The 18,426-nt window shown below is 38.5% G+C and overlaps 1 protein-coding gene across 6 annotated transcripts in view; it reads right to left on the reverse strand.

Moving 5' to 3' along the window:
* PSD3 (pleckstrin and Sec7 domain containing 3) overlaps positions 1-18,426 on the reverse strand; it is a 559,602-nt gene that overhangs the window by 173,535 nt on the left and 367,641 nt on the right. The window contains exon 11 of one of the 6 annotated variants that reach the window (XM_053578224.1): positions 13,817-14,082. The exons of the other annotated variants lie outside the window; for them this stretch is intronic. Within the exon in view, the coding sequence (XP_053434199.1) occupies positions 14,065-14,082 (18 nt within the window). The 3' untranslated portion in view covers positions 13,817-14,064. Of the gene's footprint in view, positions 1-13,816; positions 14,083-18,426 lie in introns of those variants that run through there. 6 annotated transcript variants of the gene reach the window in all.

Consider the following 18,426-nt stretch of genomic DNA (forward strand, 5'->3'; position numbering starts at 1 on the left):
AACCTAGGGGCAAGAGAGAGTAGAAAAGTGTTTATGAATTGCAGGAAGTTCAGGCAAGAAAGAGCGGAAGCTACAGAGGTGGACATGGACCAGAGCTTGATGGGCCACGAAATCACCGTAAGTTAAGCAGCATGAGCTAAAAATGCTAAGGATGTGAAGCAATGCATAGGACAATCAGCTTGACTTAGTTGTTCCACGATGTACACAAATTTTAAAACATGTTATGCATGATTGAATATATAATTTCATATGTCTATTAAAAATCTTTTTTTAAAGCGAGAGGTGTCAAAATGAACATTAAAGGGAAGCTGGGAAGTGAACAGAGGAAAGGGAGAAGAAGCCTTACACATCAGTTAGTTCTGTCCCTCGGTTTAAAGAATAAATTCCTTGGGCAGCGCCTGTGGCTCAGTGAATAGGGCGCCGGCCCCATATGCCACAGGTGGCGGGTTCAAAACCAGCCCCGGCCAAAAACTGCAAAAAAAAATTTCCTTGTAGGAAAAGCAAATACTTGGTCTTCTGCTTTCTGTATACCCCAAAATGCTTTTTCAAAAACTGTGTTTAAAGAAAAAAATAACTGTTGATTGAAAATTTTAATTCTTTCTGCCCCTTTCCCATCCAAAGAAGAAAAAAAAAAACCACTTTAAAATGTAAAAACAGAACAAAGACTAATAAACCATTTCAAACGCAGGAGGCGTCATCAAATAAATGAACCTGAAGTCCTTTTAAATTGCTTTCCCCTCCGAGACTCTGAATGTCCTCTGCTAGTCAGCAGAGACTTCTGAACTAGACTTCCCCCAGAATCTATATTCCTATAAATTCTCATAATTATGCATTCTGTGAAAACTTAAGCAATGAGCTAAGGAAATAGCTCTAACTGGTTCTGACTTCCCTTTCTCTTTTGCATCAGATTAACTCACTCCTTTAATCCACAGCAACGTTTAACAGCCCATACTCAATAGGAAGTTCTAGCCAAATGTGGTACCATGTATGAGGCTGTCTAACCCCAAATTATTTCCAAAAAAGGATCAATCTAGGCTCCTGCAGCAGGCCTAAGAATCTATCGCCACATGAAAAGAAGTGTGGAACAATGATAAAAGGAATAAATGAAGTTCAAGCTCCTGAGATAAAAAGCATGCAGATTTCTACCCCGGAAATAAGACATCCTCCGAAAATAAGACCTACTTACAGGAAAGATAAGATGTCCCCTGAAAATAAGACCTAGCGCATCTTTGGGAGCACACCTTAAAATAAGACACTGTCTTATTTTCGGGGAAACCGGGTATGTAAGGTGTGGATTTTTATTGTACCTTTTTAAGTAATTATCTGTTAAGAAAAGCTACCCCGCACCTGTGTCATACATTGTGGAATAAACCCTCAAACACTGCTGGGTCTCTAAATAGCCTGTGCTCATTCTGGGGCAGGAATGAGATGAGGCCACTATGAGAAATTATAAATGCCATTCTGGGGGGACATCCTTCATAGCCCCTGGCCTCTAGCCTAGTACACAGGAGAAGGAAATTCTCACGCTAGACCTTCCTAGTGAGGAAGTTACCAATCTAATTTTTCTGAGTAATGTTGCTACAATATACTAAACAACGTTTCTACACATTAAAAACTCTTATTTATCATAATCATTTGTTTCCTCTTTCATTCAAATAGCAAAGCTTAAATTCCAATAAAGACTAGACAAGAAAGCATTATAAAGCAATAAAGCTTCCTCATTTCTATAACAAGGTCAGCAAACAGCATACTTGCTTGTGATCGTCAAAAGAAGTACACTAAAGCAGGGTGTCCAACCTTCCCCTCCCCCGCCCGCTCCAAATTGGAAGAATAATAACAGTTGTCTTGGGCCATACATTAAATACACAAATGCTAATTAAAGCTGATTATCCAAAAAAGAAAGTTCCTTCATACTGTTCATGGTATCTGACACCACAGATAAGCAAAAACAGTCCTCACAAAATCAGCATGCAGCCCACAGGGCTGTGGGTTGGACACCCCTGCACTAAAGTGTTGCCTTTTCCTAATTAGAAGCAATGTGTTGTGTTTTTCCCAATGCACCACTTCTTTTGAGATGCTCTTAATATGAAATTTTGCTTTGAAGTAGCCCTAAAAACCTGCGTTTATTCCACAAACACACAACAACAAAATGAGGATCTGACATTCTGAGGCTGAAGGAACCTCTGGCATGATCATTAACCTTCCCGCTGATTCTCATTTAATATGTACAGTGTTTTGAGGATTGACAAGTAGCAAGTGTTCTCTAGTGTAAACAACCCCACACACACACATTATAACTAAAAATTTACCTGGCTTTGAGCTGCCATTCTGGAGGAAATGTAAAAACCTTTTATATATGCATCTTAACAAGATGACCAGGCATTACATATTAACCAGCAATTTGGTCTTTAACAAAGACAATCCCTCAGTACCTTTGAGGAAAGAGAAAGAGGGTATACCATATCCATTGTTGCACTAACTGATCTTTTATCTGTCCTCTCAAAAAGCACTTTCTGTGTACCAGACACTGTGCATTGCAGAATGTTTCTCAGCATTTTTGGCCTCTATTTGTTGAAATACTGGTATGTAGCTGCTATCTGTTCCAGTTGTCTCTAAATGTTGCCAATCGTCCCTTGGAAACCATTGCCCTATTAGAGGTTAAGAGAATACAGCCTCAATTTTTCAGAAATTTAAAATAAAGCTGAAAGATAAGCTATGCACATTGAAAATGAATGAAAATGTTGAATGAATATATTAAGTAGGCAATATTTTAGGGTTGGCAAGATGGCTACTTCCCCCCCCCCAAAAAAAAAAATTCACATGTACCTGGATAAGGCTAAAAATAATATTTTTAAATGTGACCAAGAGAATTTCTTGCTAAAAACTATTCCTCTCTGTCCTCTCTACAAATTTTGCCTTCCCCCTCAAATAGTCTCATCACATATCAAAACGTTTTAAGTATTGACTTTGGAAGTCATAGAGTGTCAGTAAATAAATAATAACTAGAGAGATGAGAAACAGCACAGAAATCACTCTGTCAATTAAGAAAGACAATTTAGATGCTCTAAACCCTTCCTCTTCTGTCAGTTTGATACTTAGCGTCTACTGCCCTGGATCAAACATGATCTCAGTAATTCTTTTTTAATCAACTGTTTAGGACCATTTGAGGAAGGGAATGACTAGGCAGAAAGACAACAGGAAGAACAATAAACCTTTAACTAAGAAAAACTGACAACAAAATGAGAAAATACTACCTTGAGCATTCAAAGGAAACTGTTTACAGAAGCTGATGCAAGGACTCAGAACAAGCGTTCATTCTACTTAGGAAACTGAAAGTTGTACTTTTAAAAACGCTTTCGGAACCCTCCAGAAACTTTTAAATAAAAGTAAATGAGCACTGTCTAAGGTTTCCTGGGAACACTTAAAATTTGAACAGAAAATTTACATTGCAAACTCTCCCTGGATTATCTTGGCTTTTGCTTATAAACTTTTTTTTTTTTTTTTAAAACCCAGATCCTTCTTTTTGTTCATTGACCAACAATGAGTAGGCTACAGTTATTCAAGGAGTCTGAGAGAGAAGTTTGTTTTTCGGAGAAAATAAGTCATTAATTTTCACTATCTTCTGTTTGTTTGAGAGAGAGGAGTAACTTTTGCCTCTCATGCACAACAAAATCAGTGCCACTATGCCCCCCAAAGAAACATCCTCTGGGGAATTTCAGGACACGTCTGTTCCAAGTAAGGATGAACTTAAGCTCATAAGGATAACTACAGAGTGAGAAGTAACTGCTACAGAATCTTGAATGCACTTGTACTACAACAAACAAAGTATTGATCATGGACAGATCTACTGGGTCATAGAGCTACTTGGACAAACAGTAAACAGATGAAAAAAGAAGAAAGACGTGAAAGATATAAATCCTGCCTCAGTAATCTCTTGTTCTGCAATAAGGTAGCCCATAAGTCAGTGGCTTTAAATAATCATTTCATTTGCTAGAGAGTTTGTGCATGTGCAATTTGGGCAGAACTCAGGAAGGACAGGCGGCCTTGGCCCCACAGGGTGTTGGCCAGTTTTGCCTGGGAATAGTGAATTGAGGATCTAAGACTCCCCATTCCCGTGTCTGGGCATGGTGCTGGAATGTCTTGATGTCCTACACATGATTTTTTTCCCCAGGATAGCTTGGATTTCCCTCTTTACAAGGTGGCTCCAACTAGCAGAATATCATTTCTACCACACTGTCACATAAGCCAGCCCAGACATTATAAGGAAGGTAAACACTTTTGATGAGCAGAATAGCTTGGGCATATGATAATGGTAGAACTAGGTGGCCATTTTTACGGTCTACCACAACAACCCCATCACTGGAAGCCACAACAATATAAAGAAGAAAAAAGAAAAGATGATTGCCTTTTCTTGCAAACATAATCCATCTCTTGCCCTTGACTCTTTAGCCAGTGAAGAACAGAAAAGAATGGAAGACACAGAACACGTGACAGCTTCACAGAGAGCAACCCTGGTCAGAAAAAGAATAAATAAATGAGACTACAGAACCACCACTGAGGCTCTTGCTACTTCTGGCTAAACAGACACTTTACACAAAAAGATCTATAATAAGATTCTGATATCAAGTAAAGAATATGCAAATTATTAGAGAACTGATGAGAATTTTTTTTTAATGAAAAGTTCCCCATTTCAGGGTCATAATTTCAAAAGGTCAATATTTCTAACATTTTTTTTTTTTTTTTTTTTGCAGTTTTTGGCCAGGGCTGGGCTTGAACTCGCCACCTCCAGCATATGGGGCCGGCATCCTACTCCTTTGAGCCACAGGCGCTGCCCTCTAACATATCTTTTCAGAAGAAACACTGGAATAGCTTCAGTTGAAGAATGAAATTAATCAATGGAGGTTGTAGATCCTGGGGACAGACAGCTACCTCTCTCCTGTACCAAAGTGTGATGCTACAGAATGCTGTCCCCTTGCTTGAAATCCTCACTCTTTGGAAAAGAAAAGGCATGAATTTGCCAAAAAATGGTTGGCAGACGGGTTTACATAGCAAAGTGGAGATGTGATGAGATTATTCTAAATCTCCAAGAAACTACCCTAGTTGAGCCTGGACAAAAATGTCACTGGATTAAGAGGCTTAGCACTTTCACGGAATGTGGACAAATGTGCCACGTTACAATGGTTTCCACTCAAGTCCTGCTTTGTCATCATTTCTCCACAACAACAAGGCAATTATCTTTCTCCCAGCTATAGATGTGAATCCTTAACTAAGTTTTAATACCATTCCATCCCAGCAGTAGCTGCAATCTCATAAGAAAGCTTTGAAGCCTGCAAATCACTTAGGACCAAAATGAGGAAATCCACATCCTATTATGGGAAAATGAAAAAAAGAAGAACAGAAAAGCCCTTCAAATCAGACCACATGGAAGGCCAAAAGCATAGATGAAAGGAACTAGAAAGCTGTGCTTTTTTGCAGCCTTTTAAATACAGACCTCCTAGGTGAAGTGAGAACTTGCTTAACATATCAACAGGTATTAAGGTCTCTAACATACAAGATGCTAGAAAAAAATTTCCAGTCATACTAACTTATGGGTCTAAACAATTCTTCATTTTGACAAACACACTGTCCCCATGTAAAAGGCAAAAGTAAAAATATCACTAGACTTAGAGGCAGAAACCAGATTTGAATCCTGGCTCTATGCATAGTCTTTGAAAAATTATTTTTCTTCCAAAGCCCAAGTTTCTTTATCTATAAAAATATGGATAAAAATATCTTCATTCAGAGTTGTAGTATAAAGGGTTCAATGAAATAAGTAGTTTGTATGTCTAGAAAACAATACCTAATAAATATAAACTATATATGCTTCTGAGCTTCCATATAGATTAAGGTCCCCACGTCTACTTTTTTTTTTTTTTTTTTAATTGTAGAAAAGGCACAAAGTTGGTAGTCAGAAGATGACATTTCCAGGTCGGATTTTGCTACTTACTGGCAAGACGAATCTTGGGTAAGTCTTTTCTCTTTTGACATCCAAGGTTCTTTATTTCATTTATTGGACTGTAAACCTAACTGAGCACCTGCTGGAACTCTGGCAGAAAACATGGTGAATTAAGTCCCTGCCCTCAGGGAACTCAGTACGCCAGAGGGAAACTTAAAAGAAACAATTGTAAGTGCCCAGTAGTGGTGTCCATAAAATAAGGTGTTGGGGTTAGACTATCTTCACAGGCCTCTGTAGATTTAAGTATATAAATCTATGACCATAAATATCAAAGTCAACAACAAAAAAAAGATCATAATTTTTCATTCTGCTATTTTGTAACGGATTGAATCATTTTTCCTAAAGCTGAAATCAAAAGCTTCCAAAACCCAGCAATGTCACGACAAAGGCTTTCTGCACCACAATGAATGGTCCTCAGCCAAGATGAAAATTTAAAAAAATGGCTATTAAAATGAACCCTATACTGTTAAAGGTATCATCGCTATAACCTCCAAATTCCGCATTTACAAACTAAGGGTAATGAATTTCATTAGTCACAAAGTTGCTAAAAACTCTATAGAATTCTAGAAAATACATCAATGTTTAGCCCATATTCTCTTTCTAAGCTTTCAGATGATGACTAAAAACAATCTAAATTCCTTTATTTATTTTTACTATAAAATAAATATTATAGTATTTATAATGTTACAATGTTAAAGGGAAAATCAGGTCCTCACATCAAAGACTGTCTTATTTTTTACCCTTCTGACACCAGTAATTTAGAGGGTGCCATATACATACAGGGCCACCCAAGTTTTAGCAGACGCAATCAGAAATGACGGCCTCGATACAACAATAGTTCAGAATAACTAGCTGAGCTGGCAAATGAACTGCAAATGTACACAGTAGACACACCACTCCCTAGAATAATGTTCACAGTGAATGGAAATGCTTTATTCGCAGGCTTTACGCTTTATATTATGTATCAGTCCTACCAACGTCTCTGAAGGTAATCAGGTGCTAGGCAGGTTTTATTTATAAGCACTATTTTTCTCTGAAATGCTTCCATCCCATGTTGCATGACTTTTATTGGCAATCATGAGTATAAAAGCTTGAGCTATCAGAATAAATCAGACAAGGACTAATAAATAATATTCATAAAGACAACTAATACAAGTTTCTTAGGCTGGTAAAAGTTAGGAAACAAAGGATTATTGTATACCAACAAGGGTTCTTTAAATAGTTTTTCAGTGATAGTCAGAAACATTCTGTGTCAACTGCAGAAACACTTCTCTGCATAATAAAATTACATGTTAGGAAATTCATTTGGCAAATTTAACAAAGATTGTCTAGCAGAATTTATTAAAAATCTACTTTAGAGAGTAAATAAAAATAATTTATAATTAGCATATAAATTGTTTTTATGGAAAGTAGCTTCTGAAGTTTTTGGTTCCTTGAAATAACATGGAATTACAACAAATCTGAGCACATATCCTATAATCTAGTTTACTTATTTAAGTATAAACTTTATTTTCTCGATAACACATGTATCACTATAACCTCCAAATTCCACATTTACAAACTAAGGGTAATGAATTTCATTAGTCACAAAGTTGCTAAAAACGCTATAGAATTCTAGAATTCTAGAAAATACATCAACGTTTAGCCCATATTCTCTAAGCTTTCAGATGCTGAATGAAAAGAATCTAAATTCTATTTATTTTTACTATAAAATAGAAAGATTGGCTTTAAGTGCAAATTCACACAATATTGTGATGTAGAAAAAAATAAAAAACTCCTGCCTTTGTTATTACTTTAAAAACAGGTCTAAGAGGCTGAAGACTTTTCTTACTTGAATATATTATGTTTAATTTACTGGTATAAACATATTGTTTGTTAATTTACACAGAATAGTAAGAATCTGGAATTGCAAAGGTGATTTAGAAATCAATACACTTATTGCACGGCTGAGAAGACCTCTGCTGACACACGCAAGGGCAGCAAGGCTGTAGAATAAGATGCCCTGTGTCAGTCAATAAATATTCTAACTCTGCCACTTATTTTGAAATTGGATATTAAGATATTGGCTCTGCCCCTTGGTTTGTTTCTTCTTTTTATCTAAAAACATGAAGATAACACTAGCTCCTATCTCAAAGGATAATTGCAAGAATCAAATGTGTTAAAATATTTAAATGTTAGCACAATGCCTGGTCCATAAGAATCTTTGAATGCCGGGAATTTTACCCTCTACTTGTTCATTAGCAGATGTGTCTATAGACAGTGAGTGTTAGCAAACACTATTTACAAAAACTGTTTATTAAGACCAGGTCTTTTTTTTTTTTAATTAACAGTATGCTCAGTAAGAGCTTCATAACATTCTTATGTGAAGAAGGCCAAGTACAATGGCTCATGCTTATAAGCTTAGCACTTTGGGAGGCTGTGGCAGGGGGATCGCTTGAGGCCAGAAGTTTGAGGCTGCAGGGAGTTATGATGACTCCACTGCACTGCAGCCCAGATGACAGTGACATCCTGACCAAAAAAAAAGTGTGAGAGGAGAATGATCATCCCAGATCCCTCCGTTCCCTTCTCTGACCATCAAGAGGACTATATCCAATTCCAGGAACACACTTTAGGAGGACAATGGGAGCTCATCCCCAGAGCAGATTGAAAATAGGATGTTGAGATATGGAAATAATGACACATAAGCAAGAGTTGAAAAAATTGGGAATATTTGGACTTAAGAAGAGATCACTTGGCTGAATAATAAAAGTAATCTACAAATTCCAGAAAGTCATTAAATAAGGAATTAGACTCATTATACTTCTCTGATTATCAGGAAAACCTTTTTAAGAATCTACCCTTTCTGAGGGCAGTGAGCATTCTTTCAAATGTGAGTGTTAATATAAAAACAAAATGCTCTGAAGTATCTCAAGAATGGAAGAAAAAGTATCCTATGTACTCAGCCCTACTATGAACCAATTTATAAACACCCACGCTTTCATCTGAAGCTATAACCCAACTAAAGCCCAAGAAGAAGGGGAGAGAGGAGAGGGAGGGACGGGGGAGACTAGCTGGAGGGAGGGTAATTGGTGGGACCACTATGGAGCATTTTACAAGGGTACAAGTTAAATCTACTAAGTATAGAATATAAATGTCTTAACATAATAACTAAGAAAACGCAGTGAAGGCTATGTTAACCAGTTTGATGGAAGTATTTCAAATTGTATATAAAACCAGAACATTGTACCCCATAATTGCATTAATGTACACAGCTATGATTTAATAAAAAAATGCTGCTTTGCAAATATGGAGAGATGATTATGCTGAGTCTGAGGCTGGACGAGATGACATTAAAAAAGTCTCAGAATGTTTCTTGGGCGGCGCCTGTGGCTCAGTCGGTAAGGCGCTGGCCCCATATACCGAGGGTGACGGGTTCAAACCCAGCCCCAGCCAAACTGCAACCAAAAAATAGCTGGGCGTTGTGGCGGGCGCCTCTAGTCCCAGCTGCTCGGGAGGCTGAGGCAAGAGAATCGCTTAAGCCCAGGAGTTGGAGGTTGCTGTGAGCGATGTGAGGCCACGGCACTCTACAGAGGGCCATAAAGTGAGACTCTGTCTCTAACAAAAAAAAAAAAAAAAAAATGTTTCTTGCCAGACACAATTGCAAGAGGGACTTTGCCTAACAAATGCAATCAGTGTAACCTGGTTTCTTGTGCCATCAATGAATCCCCAACAATAAAAAATAAAAAAATTTTAAAATTGAAAAAAAAAAAAAAAGTCTCAGAACTGCAGAATGTTAGAACTTAAAAAGAACTTCATCGACATCTGCTCTCATGTCTTAGTTATCAATTAGAATTGCCTGGGGAGCTTTACAAAAAACACTAATCCCATTCACATGAATTGAAATCAGAACTTTCTGGGGGAGGAGACTGGGCACTAGTTTGTTTGTCTGTCTTTTGAATTCTCTCAGGTGGTTCTAACATATAGCCACCGTTGAGAAATACTATATTAATTCACAAATGAGAAAATTAGAGTCTACTGATAGAAAATGATGGAGCTATAATGTGAACCCAGACATATACTCTGCTATTTTCAAAAGACTAAATTACTCATAAAGTCTATAACTTTATGATATGCATAAGGCTTTAAAACAGCAGATATAAATTTGGGGGAGGGACACATGTACTATAATATAGCACATATAACATAGGGATCTATGTACTGTAATAAACGTACTATTACTTTTTCCCCAGAGTGTAGATTGGTCTCTAGTCTATTACTCATTTTGTAATTTTATAGCCATGGTATCAGTGAAGTTTAGTAGAAAAGGCACACAAGATGAATCCTGTCCCATGAGATTTTCTTTCAACTTTTATTTTGACCTACTTGAACCTGACTTCCTATTGTCTGAGCAACTGTGCCCTGCATAGATCCTCATCATTTGAGTTACAGGCACAGGTCCCTTCTACTCAATTTGTGACCAAGACAGACTGCTTATTGTTCCTTTCTACTTATAGATGAGACTGATGAAAAGCTACCTTTGCTTGATTTTAAGTCTTACTCTGTATGTGATTGGAACAAGGGCAATAGAACTGGAACCAGGAAATCCAAATACCCAAAACAGCATCACAGGGGAAGAACCAAGAAACCCAGAACAAAATGTTCCCTTCACGGCTCAGCATCTCCAGCACTATCAGCAAGACTTGCTGGTAACTAGTTCTGCACATCATTCCTACGAGAGGCCTGGCAGTTGGGCAAACCACGGTGGCAGGAAGGAGGCGCACTACTCCTCTGTGCCGTATGTCCCCGCCCACACTCACAGGGCCTTTCACAAGTCACTCCCTCTCTCCAAAACCCCTATTCTCATTTATAAAACGAGAGGGGACGTCAAGATCATCTCAGGGGTGACTTCAGACTCTAACGTTCGAAGGTTAGCACACACCCTGTCAAGATGGACAGGGATGATCTATGATGGTTTCACCCTATAAGTCGCTTTTTCTGGGGGTACAACGCACCAGATGGTATATTTGAATCAACATAGTAAATATATTATAAAGGGGACCTACCAGACATACTGCACGCTACATTTTAAATCTGATAATCATTATCAGGAACATGAATTCTACCATAGGTTAAACATGAGTAGGTCTCAATGCCAAACTAGCATCTTTCTCTCACGCTAGAAACTAGAATGATGACCCCATCAGAGGGACATGAACATTACATAGGGTAAAGGACTGATCGTACCTCTCATGGACTGATCAGCTTCCAGAAAGGCTATTTTCTGGATTGCTTAAAACAGACAGAAGTAAACTATGCTTAAAACACCAGGAAATCCCCAATCCTACCCAAGCCCCCCAAAAATAATTCTATGAAAAATTCTAGTCATTTTTGTTTGAAAATTGCTGAGGATGATTTCTGTTCCTTTTAAAGGAAACCTTCGGCACTTAGGTATCACAGATTGTTCAGAACAACTTGAACTAAAGGCTGACTTCTCCTAGGGATTTAATTAATAAACATGTTTGTGGCTGAGAAAATGTTTTTGGAAGGCACATATGGAAAACGAAAAAAAAAATTCACATCGATGAAAATTTAGTAATAAATAGCTTTAAGAAAGAATATTAAGCCAGTGAAAAATTAATTTAAAATGAAAAAAAGAACACCTCTTCTCAGTTACAATCAGCAACAAGGAAGCATATGATTCTCCCAACAGAAATAAGGATTTTAAGCAATAAACAAATCTTTGTGGAAGAAAGAAGAGTAGGCTATATAAGGGGGAAAAAATGGGTGTTCTTATGTTTAATTATTAGTTATAAACTCGCTGTTGAAATGCCAAGAGTATTTAAAGACACAAAGGGTGGGGCAAACCTGAAAAACATCAAATATAAATATAGTGCATTTCCTTGAACTCTACAGTGAACCAGAAAGTGTCCTAAAACATCTGTGTTTTATTATAGGGTTGAAAAATAAAGGAGAGGATAATAGGTACTTTGAAATCTATTTTTTTAACTTCCATTTTTCATGTGTCTATTAGCCTAAAGAGATACATTTTATAAATATAATATCTTTCACTATTAATAAACAGGTCGCAGGACTCTAATTTATCCTTTTTTAGTATCATAAACCCCCTAATTTTTAAATTTTATTGTAAATTGACAGCTTATAGTTGCATATATTCATGGGATTATAAAGTGATATTATGATTAATTCAATGTGGAGTAATTAAAACTGACATACACATCTATTACCTCACATACTTATTTTGTTGTGAGGACATTTGAAATTTACTCAGCTTTCTGGTAAGTATCAAGGGTAGTGTCTGTTCTTATCAGTTTAAATCAAATATTTTTAAAGAAGAAATGAGATGAAAATATTATTAGCTATCATTAGAACACAGGTTCCTTCCAGAAGAAAGTTTAAGAAATCACAAATAATAACATAACATTAAATCTAGGATAACAAACCGCTTAGTAACTTTCTTGTTCTTGAAAAAAGTGACAGAAACAAAACTGCAAGATTCAGGCATCAGCCAAAGTCCGGGGCAGGTGGAGGCAGGCCAGCCTCCAGGAGCGGGCCTCAGGCCACCTCAACAGCTGCTGTCCATGGACTTGGCCTGGACCAGCTCCATGTCCACACAGCTCGGCTTTGCTTCCTCTTCTGTTCCCAGCTCTGATCTCCGACTGGCCTGCAGAACTGGACATTGACACTGGCTCCATGTTGACAGCTCCTGCTGTGTTAACTCAGCCAGAATCGCCGGAGTTGCTTTTACCAGCACTAGGTTTTGGCAACCTGCTCACTCTCGCCTCAGAATCTGACCTCAACTCTACCCTTTTTTTCTTCCACTTCATTTCTCCTCCATTCTGACAGCCTGCAGCAACCTTCTCTGGCTACAAAGTCAAAAATGCCCCTTACGTCTCACTTGTGAAATTCTCAAGTAGAACCCACACATCGTACCTTCACTGCTGGCTTCTAAGGGCCATTTTAGCAGTCAAATCATTGAACTCCTGTGTCTAGCTCAGTGACCCTGAATAAGCCTCCACTCCTGATAGCTTACCCTTGAAAGTTTCCTCATCTAAAATTTTAGGGCTATCAGGGCATCTAGAACGTTAAGATTATCTCCATTTCTAATAAAACTGCTCTTACATGTGTGTGCTCCTAATCTCAGAGAAATGGCTCCACCATGCATCCAGAACCAGCAGTCATCAGGAAATCCTTTCTTGCTCATCCTCACAACCAAATGAACACAGGGTCTGCTCTGTCCACCCCTCTGGCTCCTTCTCTTCCTCCCTTTGCTTAGCTCTGGGAGGTTGAGTTTAACGTTCACACACCTTCCAGCTGCTTCAGGGTTCCACGCTTCCACTGCGGAGCTCTCCCCCAGTCTCCCAGGCTTCTCTGAGTGGGCACCAACTTGGGTACCTCCCTGCCGGCAGAGGACTCACCTTTTCCTCCAGAAAGAGGTCCTGGCACAAAGTCAACAATGAATGAAGGAATTACAGGAAGAGAGAAAACTTGTAAAGATTTTCAGATCCAAAAAGAAAAAGGGACTAACAATGCTTTTTGTTGACTGTTATTTAAATCTTTAAAAACACAACCCTGGGGCAGCTCCTGTGGCTCAAAGGGGTAGGGCGCCGGCCCCATATGCCGGAGGTGGTGGGTTCAAACCCAGCCCCGGCCAGAAACTGCAAAAAAACCCACCAAAACAAACAAACAAACAAACAAACAAAAAAACAACACTGAAGAGAGGTAGAGTAGAACAGGTAGGGTAGGGAGGAAGGAAGGAAAGAAGGAAACCGATATGAATTACAGCCAGCAGGTGTGCTAAACATTTGACAAATAAAATTGCCTTTAATCCTTATAATGATGTAACTACTTTTCACCGGAAGTGATGCCATCTGTTTCACAGTTGGAGAAAGGATACTCCAAAAGCTTCATTCATTTGTCCAATGTCACAAAGCCAGCGAGTGGCAGGGCCAGCACTTCAGCCAATATGATCTTGACTCCAGGAGTCCATAGCTCTTGTTCTACAACTTGTGATGTCGCCTTCGCAGCAGTGGCTCAGGGCTGCAGCACCTACTATGTAGGGCCAGCCAATTTTATCTCATATTAAAATCCTAGAATTTAAGAAACCAAAGTCCTTGGGCGATAAGTGGAAAAAATCCCCAAACATTACAGCTACGCTATTCACTTACAGACTCTTATACTGACACCAGCTGAATATATCAGTACTTTTAAAACGTAATACTCTAAAATCCAATTCTGTGCTCAGATTACCCATATCAGCGGCATGTTGATTTTGGAATGCCCTCTCTCACCCACTTTAAGCTCCCCAGAGCTTACGACACAACAATATGGGCTTCAACGCAATGTGTGCAATTTTGTTGTGAAAGAAAAACGCTCTGCCATATGTTACCAACAAATGAAATAGTGACTGCTACAAATAGAATAAAAAGAAAGAAAAAAAAAAACAGGTGGAGTCCTGAAGGAAAAAAAGTAGAACTTCAATGAGATCTAAATGATTTTAAAACAGCAGGTCAGACAGTGATGTATATTTAAACAAAAAGTGTTTAAAGAAATAAGTATGAAAAATGGATCAAAACACTACCAAGAATCAAATGAGGAAAATAATGCTTTCAATATTTTTACTTTTTTCCTTGGAAATCTTTGGTTATTCAAATGCGAAATGATTGTAATAGGGAAGAAATAAAATAGAATCACAAATCCAGGAGAAGAACAGAGCATTTTACCTTTCATTCTAATTTCTTGAACTGTCCTTCCTATTTCCTTGCCAATACGCTTCTATTTGACATTTTATCGTAGTTCCTTCCACCCCGTGGTCTTTTTAGAAACTCTGTATAGCCCCACACCACAAAGATAGATGGGCTTTGAATTTGCTACATAGACCTGTACACACTTAAATCAAACTGGTCAGACTTAGCATGCTAGTATTATACAAAAATTCAGTAAAGCAGGCATTAAAATCAACAAAAACAAAGGCAAAAAAAGAAAACCAACTTTATAACCATAAGAAAACTGATGTCATGTCCAAAATATAAGCATATTCTTTGAAAATATGTACTGTTATTTCCATATATATTTCCACATGTATTTCATCTATACTGTATACAAATACAGATGACTTTTGTGAAGGTATTAGTGAATTCTAGCTTCCACCATAACTCAGGTAAGCCACCATCACCTGGTCATTAAAAAGCAATTGTTCCATGACTTAGCAATTGTGAATTGGGCTGCAATAAACATTCTGGTACAAATATCTTTGTTATAATGTGATTTTTGGTCTTCTGGGTATATACCTAGTAGAGGAATTATAGGATTGAATGGCAGATCTATTTTTAGATCTCTAAGAGTTCTCCAAACATCTTTCCAAAAGGAATGTATTAATTTGCATTCCCACCAGCAGTGTAGAAGTGTTCCCTTATCTCCACATCCATGCCAACATCTCTGGTCTTGGGATTTTGTGATATGGGCTAATCTTACTGGAGTTAGATGGTATCTCAAAGTAGTTTTGATTTGCATTTCTCTGATGATTAAAGATGATGAGCATTTTTTCATATGTTTGTAGGCCATGTGCCTGTCTTCTGTACACCATGGAATATTACGCAGCTTTAAAGAAAGATGGAGACTTTACCTCTTCCATGTTTACATGGATGGAGCTGGAACATATTCTTCTTGGTAAAGTATCTCAAGAATGGAAGAAAAGGTATCCAATGTACTCAGCCCTACTATGAAAGTAATTTATGGCTTTCATAGGAAAGCTATAACCCGGTTATAACCTAAGAATATGGGGAAGGGGGAGAGGGGGGGGAGGGAGGGGTGAGTTGAGCAGAGGGAGGGTGATGGGTGGGATTACACCTGCGGTGCATCTTACAAGGGTACATGTGAAACTTAGTGAATGCAGAAAATGCCAGGTTAACCAGTGTGATGAAAATGTGTCAAACTGTTTATAAACCAGTGCATGGTGCCCCATGATCGCATTAATGTACAGCTATGATCTAATACTAATTAAAAAAAAAAAGCAATTGTTGTCTATCCCATTTTTAAATGTAGGCCTGGAGATTACATCACCATTTTTTTTTTTCAGATGTATGTCATCCAGCTTTATTATTCTGTTTATAGAGCACCAGCCACCCTAACAAGAAAGTCAACCTGTCCTTTGAAATTTTGAAGCCAGGCATTGACCTTTACCCTCTAGCTATAAAAGTTCAAGATGGCATCTTCTCCAACTGGTAAGGCAGTTTTGTCCACATTGAAAATTTGAGGTTTAGTGTAACCACTTTCTTTTTATTTTTTATTTTTGGGGATTCATTGAGGGTACAATAAGCCAGGTTACACTGATTGCAATTGTTAGGTAAAGTCCCCCTTGCAATCATGTCTTGCCCCCATAAAGTGTGACACACACCAAGGCCCCATCCCCCTCCCTCTGTCCCTCTTTCTGCTTCCCCCCCCATAACCTTAATTGTCATTAATTGTCCTCATATCAAAATTGAGTACATAGGATTCATGCTTCTCCATTACATCACCATTTTTGTGTTCTACTCCAGGGTTTAAGCATTCTAATGAAAATTACCGGAGTTATTTATTTCTGGCTAAGTGCTAAATTTTAGGCCTTTTGGTTTATTTCATATGAAGACAAAGAGGTGGCCACACCCATCCTCTCTATAATCTTTCACAGTCTAGAATTACGCACTGGTGTCATTAATCTTCCAAATTAAGACCCATGTTCCAGAGAATTGTAGACGTCAACAGTTTTTTTTTGTTGTTGTTTTTTTTTTGTAGAGACAGAGTCTCACTGTACCGCCCTCGGTAGAGTGCCGTGGCGTCACACAGCTCACAGCAACCTCTAACTCTTGGGCTTAGGCGATTCTACTGCCTCAGCCTCCCGAGTAGCTGGGACTACAGGCACCCGCCACAACGCCCGGCTATTTTTTTGGTGCAGTTTGGCTGGGGCTGGGTTTGAACCGGCCACCCTCAGTATATGGGGCTGGTACCCTACCCACTGAGCCACAGGCACCGGCCAGTCAACAGCACCCTCATTTCATCTGGCAAATGAGTCACAATGGCATATCAGCCAGGACTCCTAGGAATACTCCTATCTGATCATGGATACTTCCCTGAGCACGTGCATGTGTGCAGAGATGCGTGTGTGCCCCCACACCACTGCCTGCTGGGGGTGCACCTGTGTGTAGCTTTGGTTTTTAAATGGAGATGCCCCCTTTGCTCATACAAATAATGTGATGCTTAGAAACCTATGGATTTTAAGGTTGAAAAGGGCTTCTCAAATGCAAATATTACCTCCAGATCCCCACTTAATAATTTAAAAACATACCATAAATATGAGCTTGACCATGTCATAAAAATATACATGGGTACCTGCAGAAGCCTGGACATTATATACTGGACACTCACAACACTAGAAGGGTCCTTACAACAAGCTATTAATTAAATATTATAAACACAGAACTTGAAGACATTACCAGTTTCTAAAGGTTTGGTTTCATGTTTTAAAAATCAATTTTCCCTACAGAAAAGAAACCTTCAACAAATACAAACTGACATGGTAGATGAGCAAAGAGCTAAATCCTCCAAGTCAGAAGCATTGTGTAAACACGAAGAGAAAAATGTAAGTGAAAGCAAATTCTGAGTTATCAGAAAATATACCTTAGCATATTAACGTAGGAAAATGAACGGAAACAGATGAAATCAGAAACAGTTCCCGGGGTGTCTTTGAATGTGAAAGCACAAAGATTCCATCAAAACCAGAGCAGAGATCACTGCAGGATGGTGAGGAGGAGACTCTGGGGAAGGAAAACGGTGCTTCCTTGGCAGGTGCAAACTAGTGCAAAGTAACTACTGTATGAATGACTCCATGCTAACATTTGCTCAGAATACAGAAGCAACTTCAGGAAAACGCTTTTTCTCTTTTCAAAGCCAGTAAAAAATGACACAGAAGAAGAATGAGTTTCCTTTAGGAGGCCTCTAATCTAATCAGGACCAGCACTTCAGGCATGGGCGGAGAGTGGGAAGCAATGAAAGGAAAACACACACGGGCAAGGAAGAAAGGTTTGCAGAGACTGTGGAATATGGAAGACTCAGTACGCACCGGAAGTCTTCAGGGCAAAATATGAGTCACCAAAGAAAAGTGACATTCGTTGATCCGCAGTAAAAGACCCCTTGGCTTTCTACCTCCCAACTTCCCTTTTTAATCTACTTTCTCATATCCAGCTTTAAAAAAGAAAAGAAAGAAAAATCTGTCCAGCTGTGCTGGTTTTGTCATTTTAGTTCTCATGTATACATACTTTAGAATGTTGAATAAAAACAACTATAGGCAGTTACAGCCTTTGTGTCTTTAAAAAGGTTGGCAGGAAGGATTCTGTGACTTTTATATAGAAGCATGCCTTGCCAAAGCAAAAGGTATAGACAAACCTTTTTCAAGGCTT

Source organism: Nycticebus coucang, chromosome 24, assembly GCF_027406575.1.
Source record: "Nycticebus coucang isolate mNycCou1 chromosome 24, mNycCou1.pri, whole genome shotgun sequence".
Taxonomy (NCBI): Eukaryota; Metazoa; Chordata; class Mammalia; order Primates; family Lorisidae; genus Nycticebus; species Nycticebus coucang.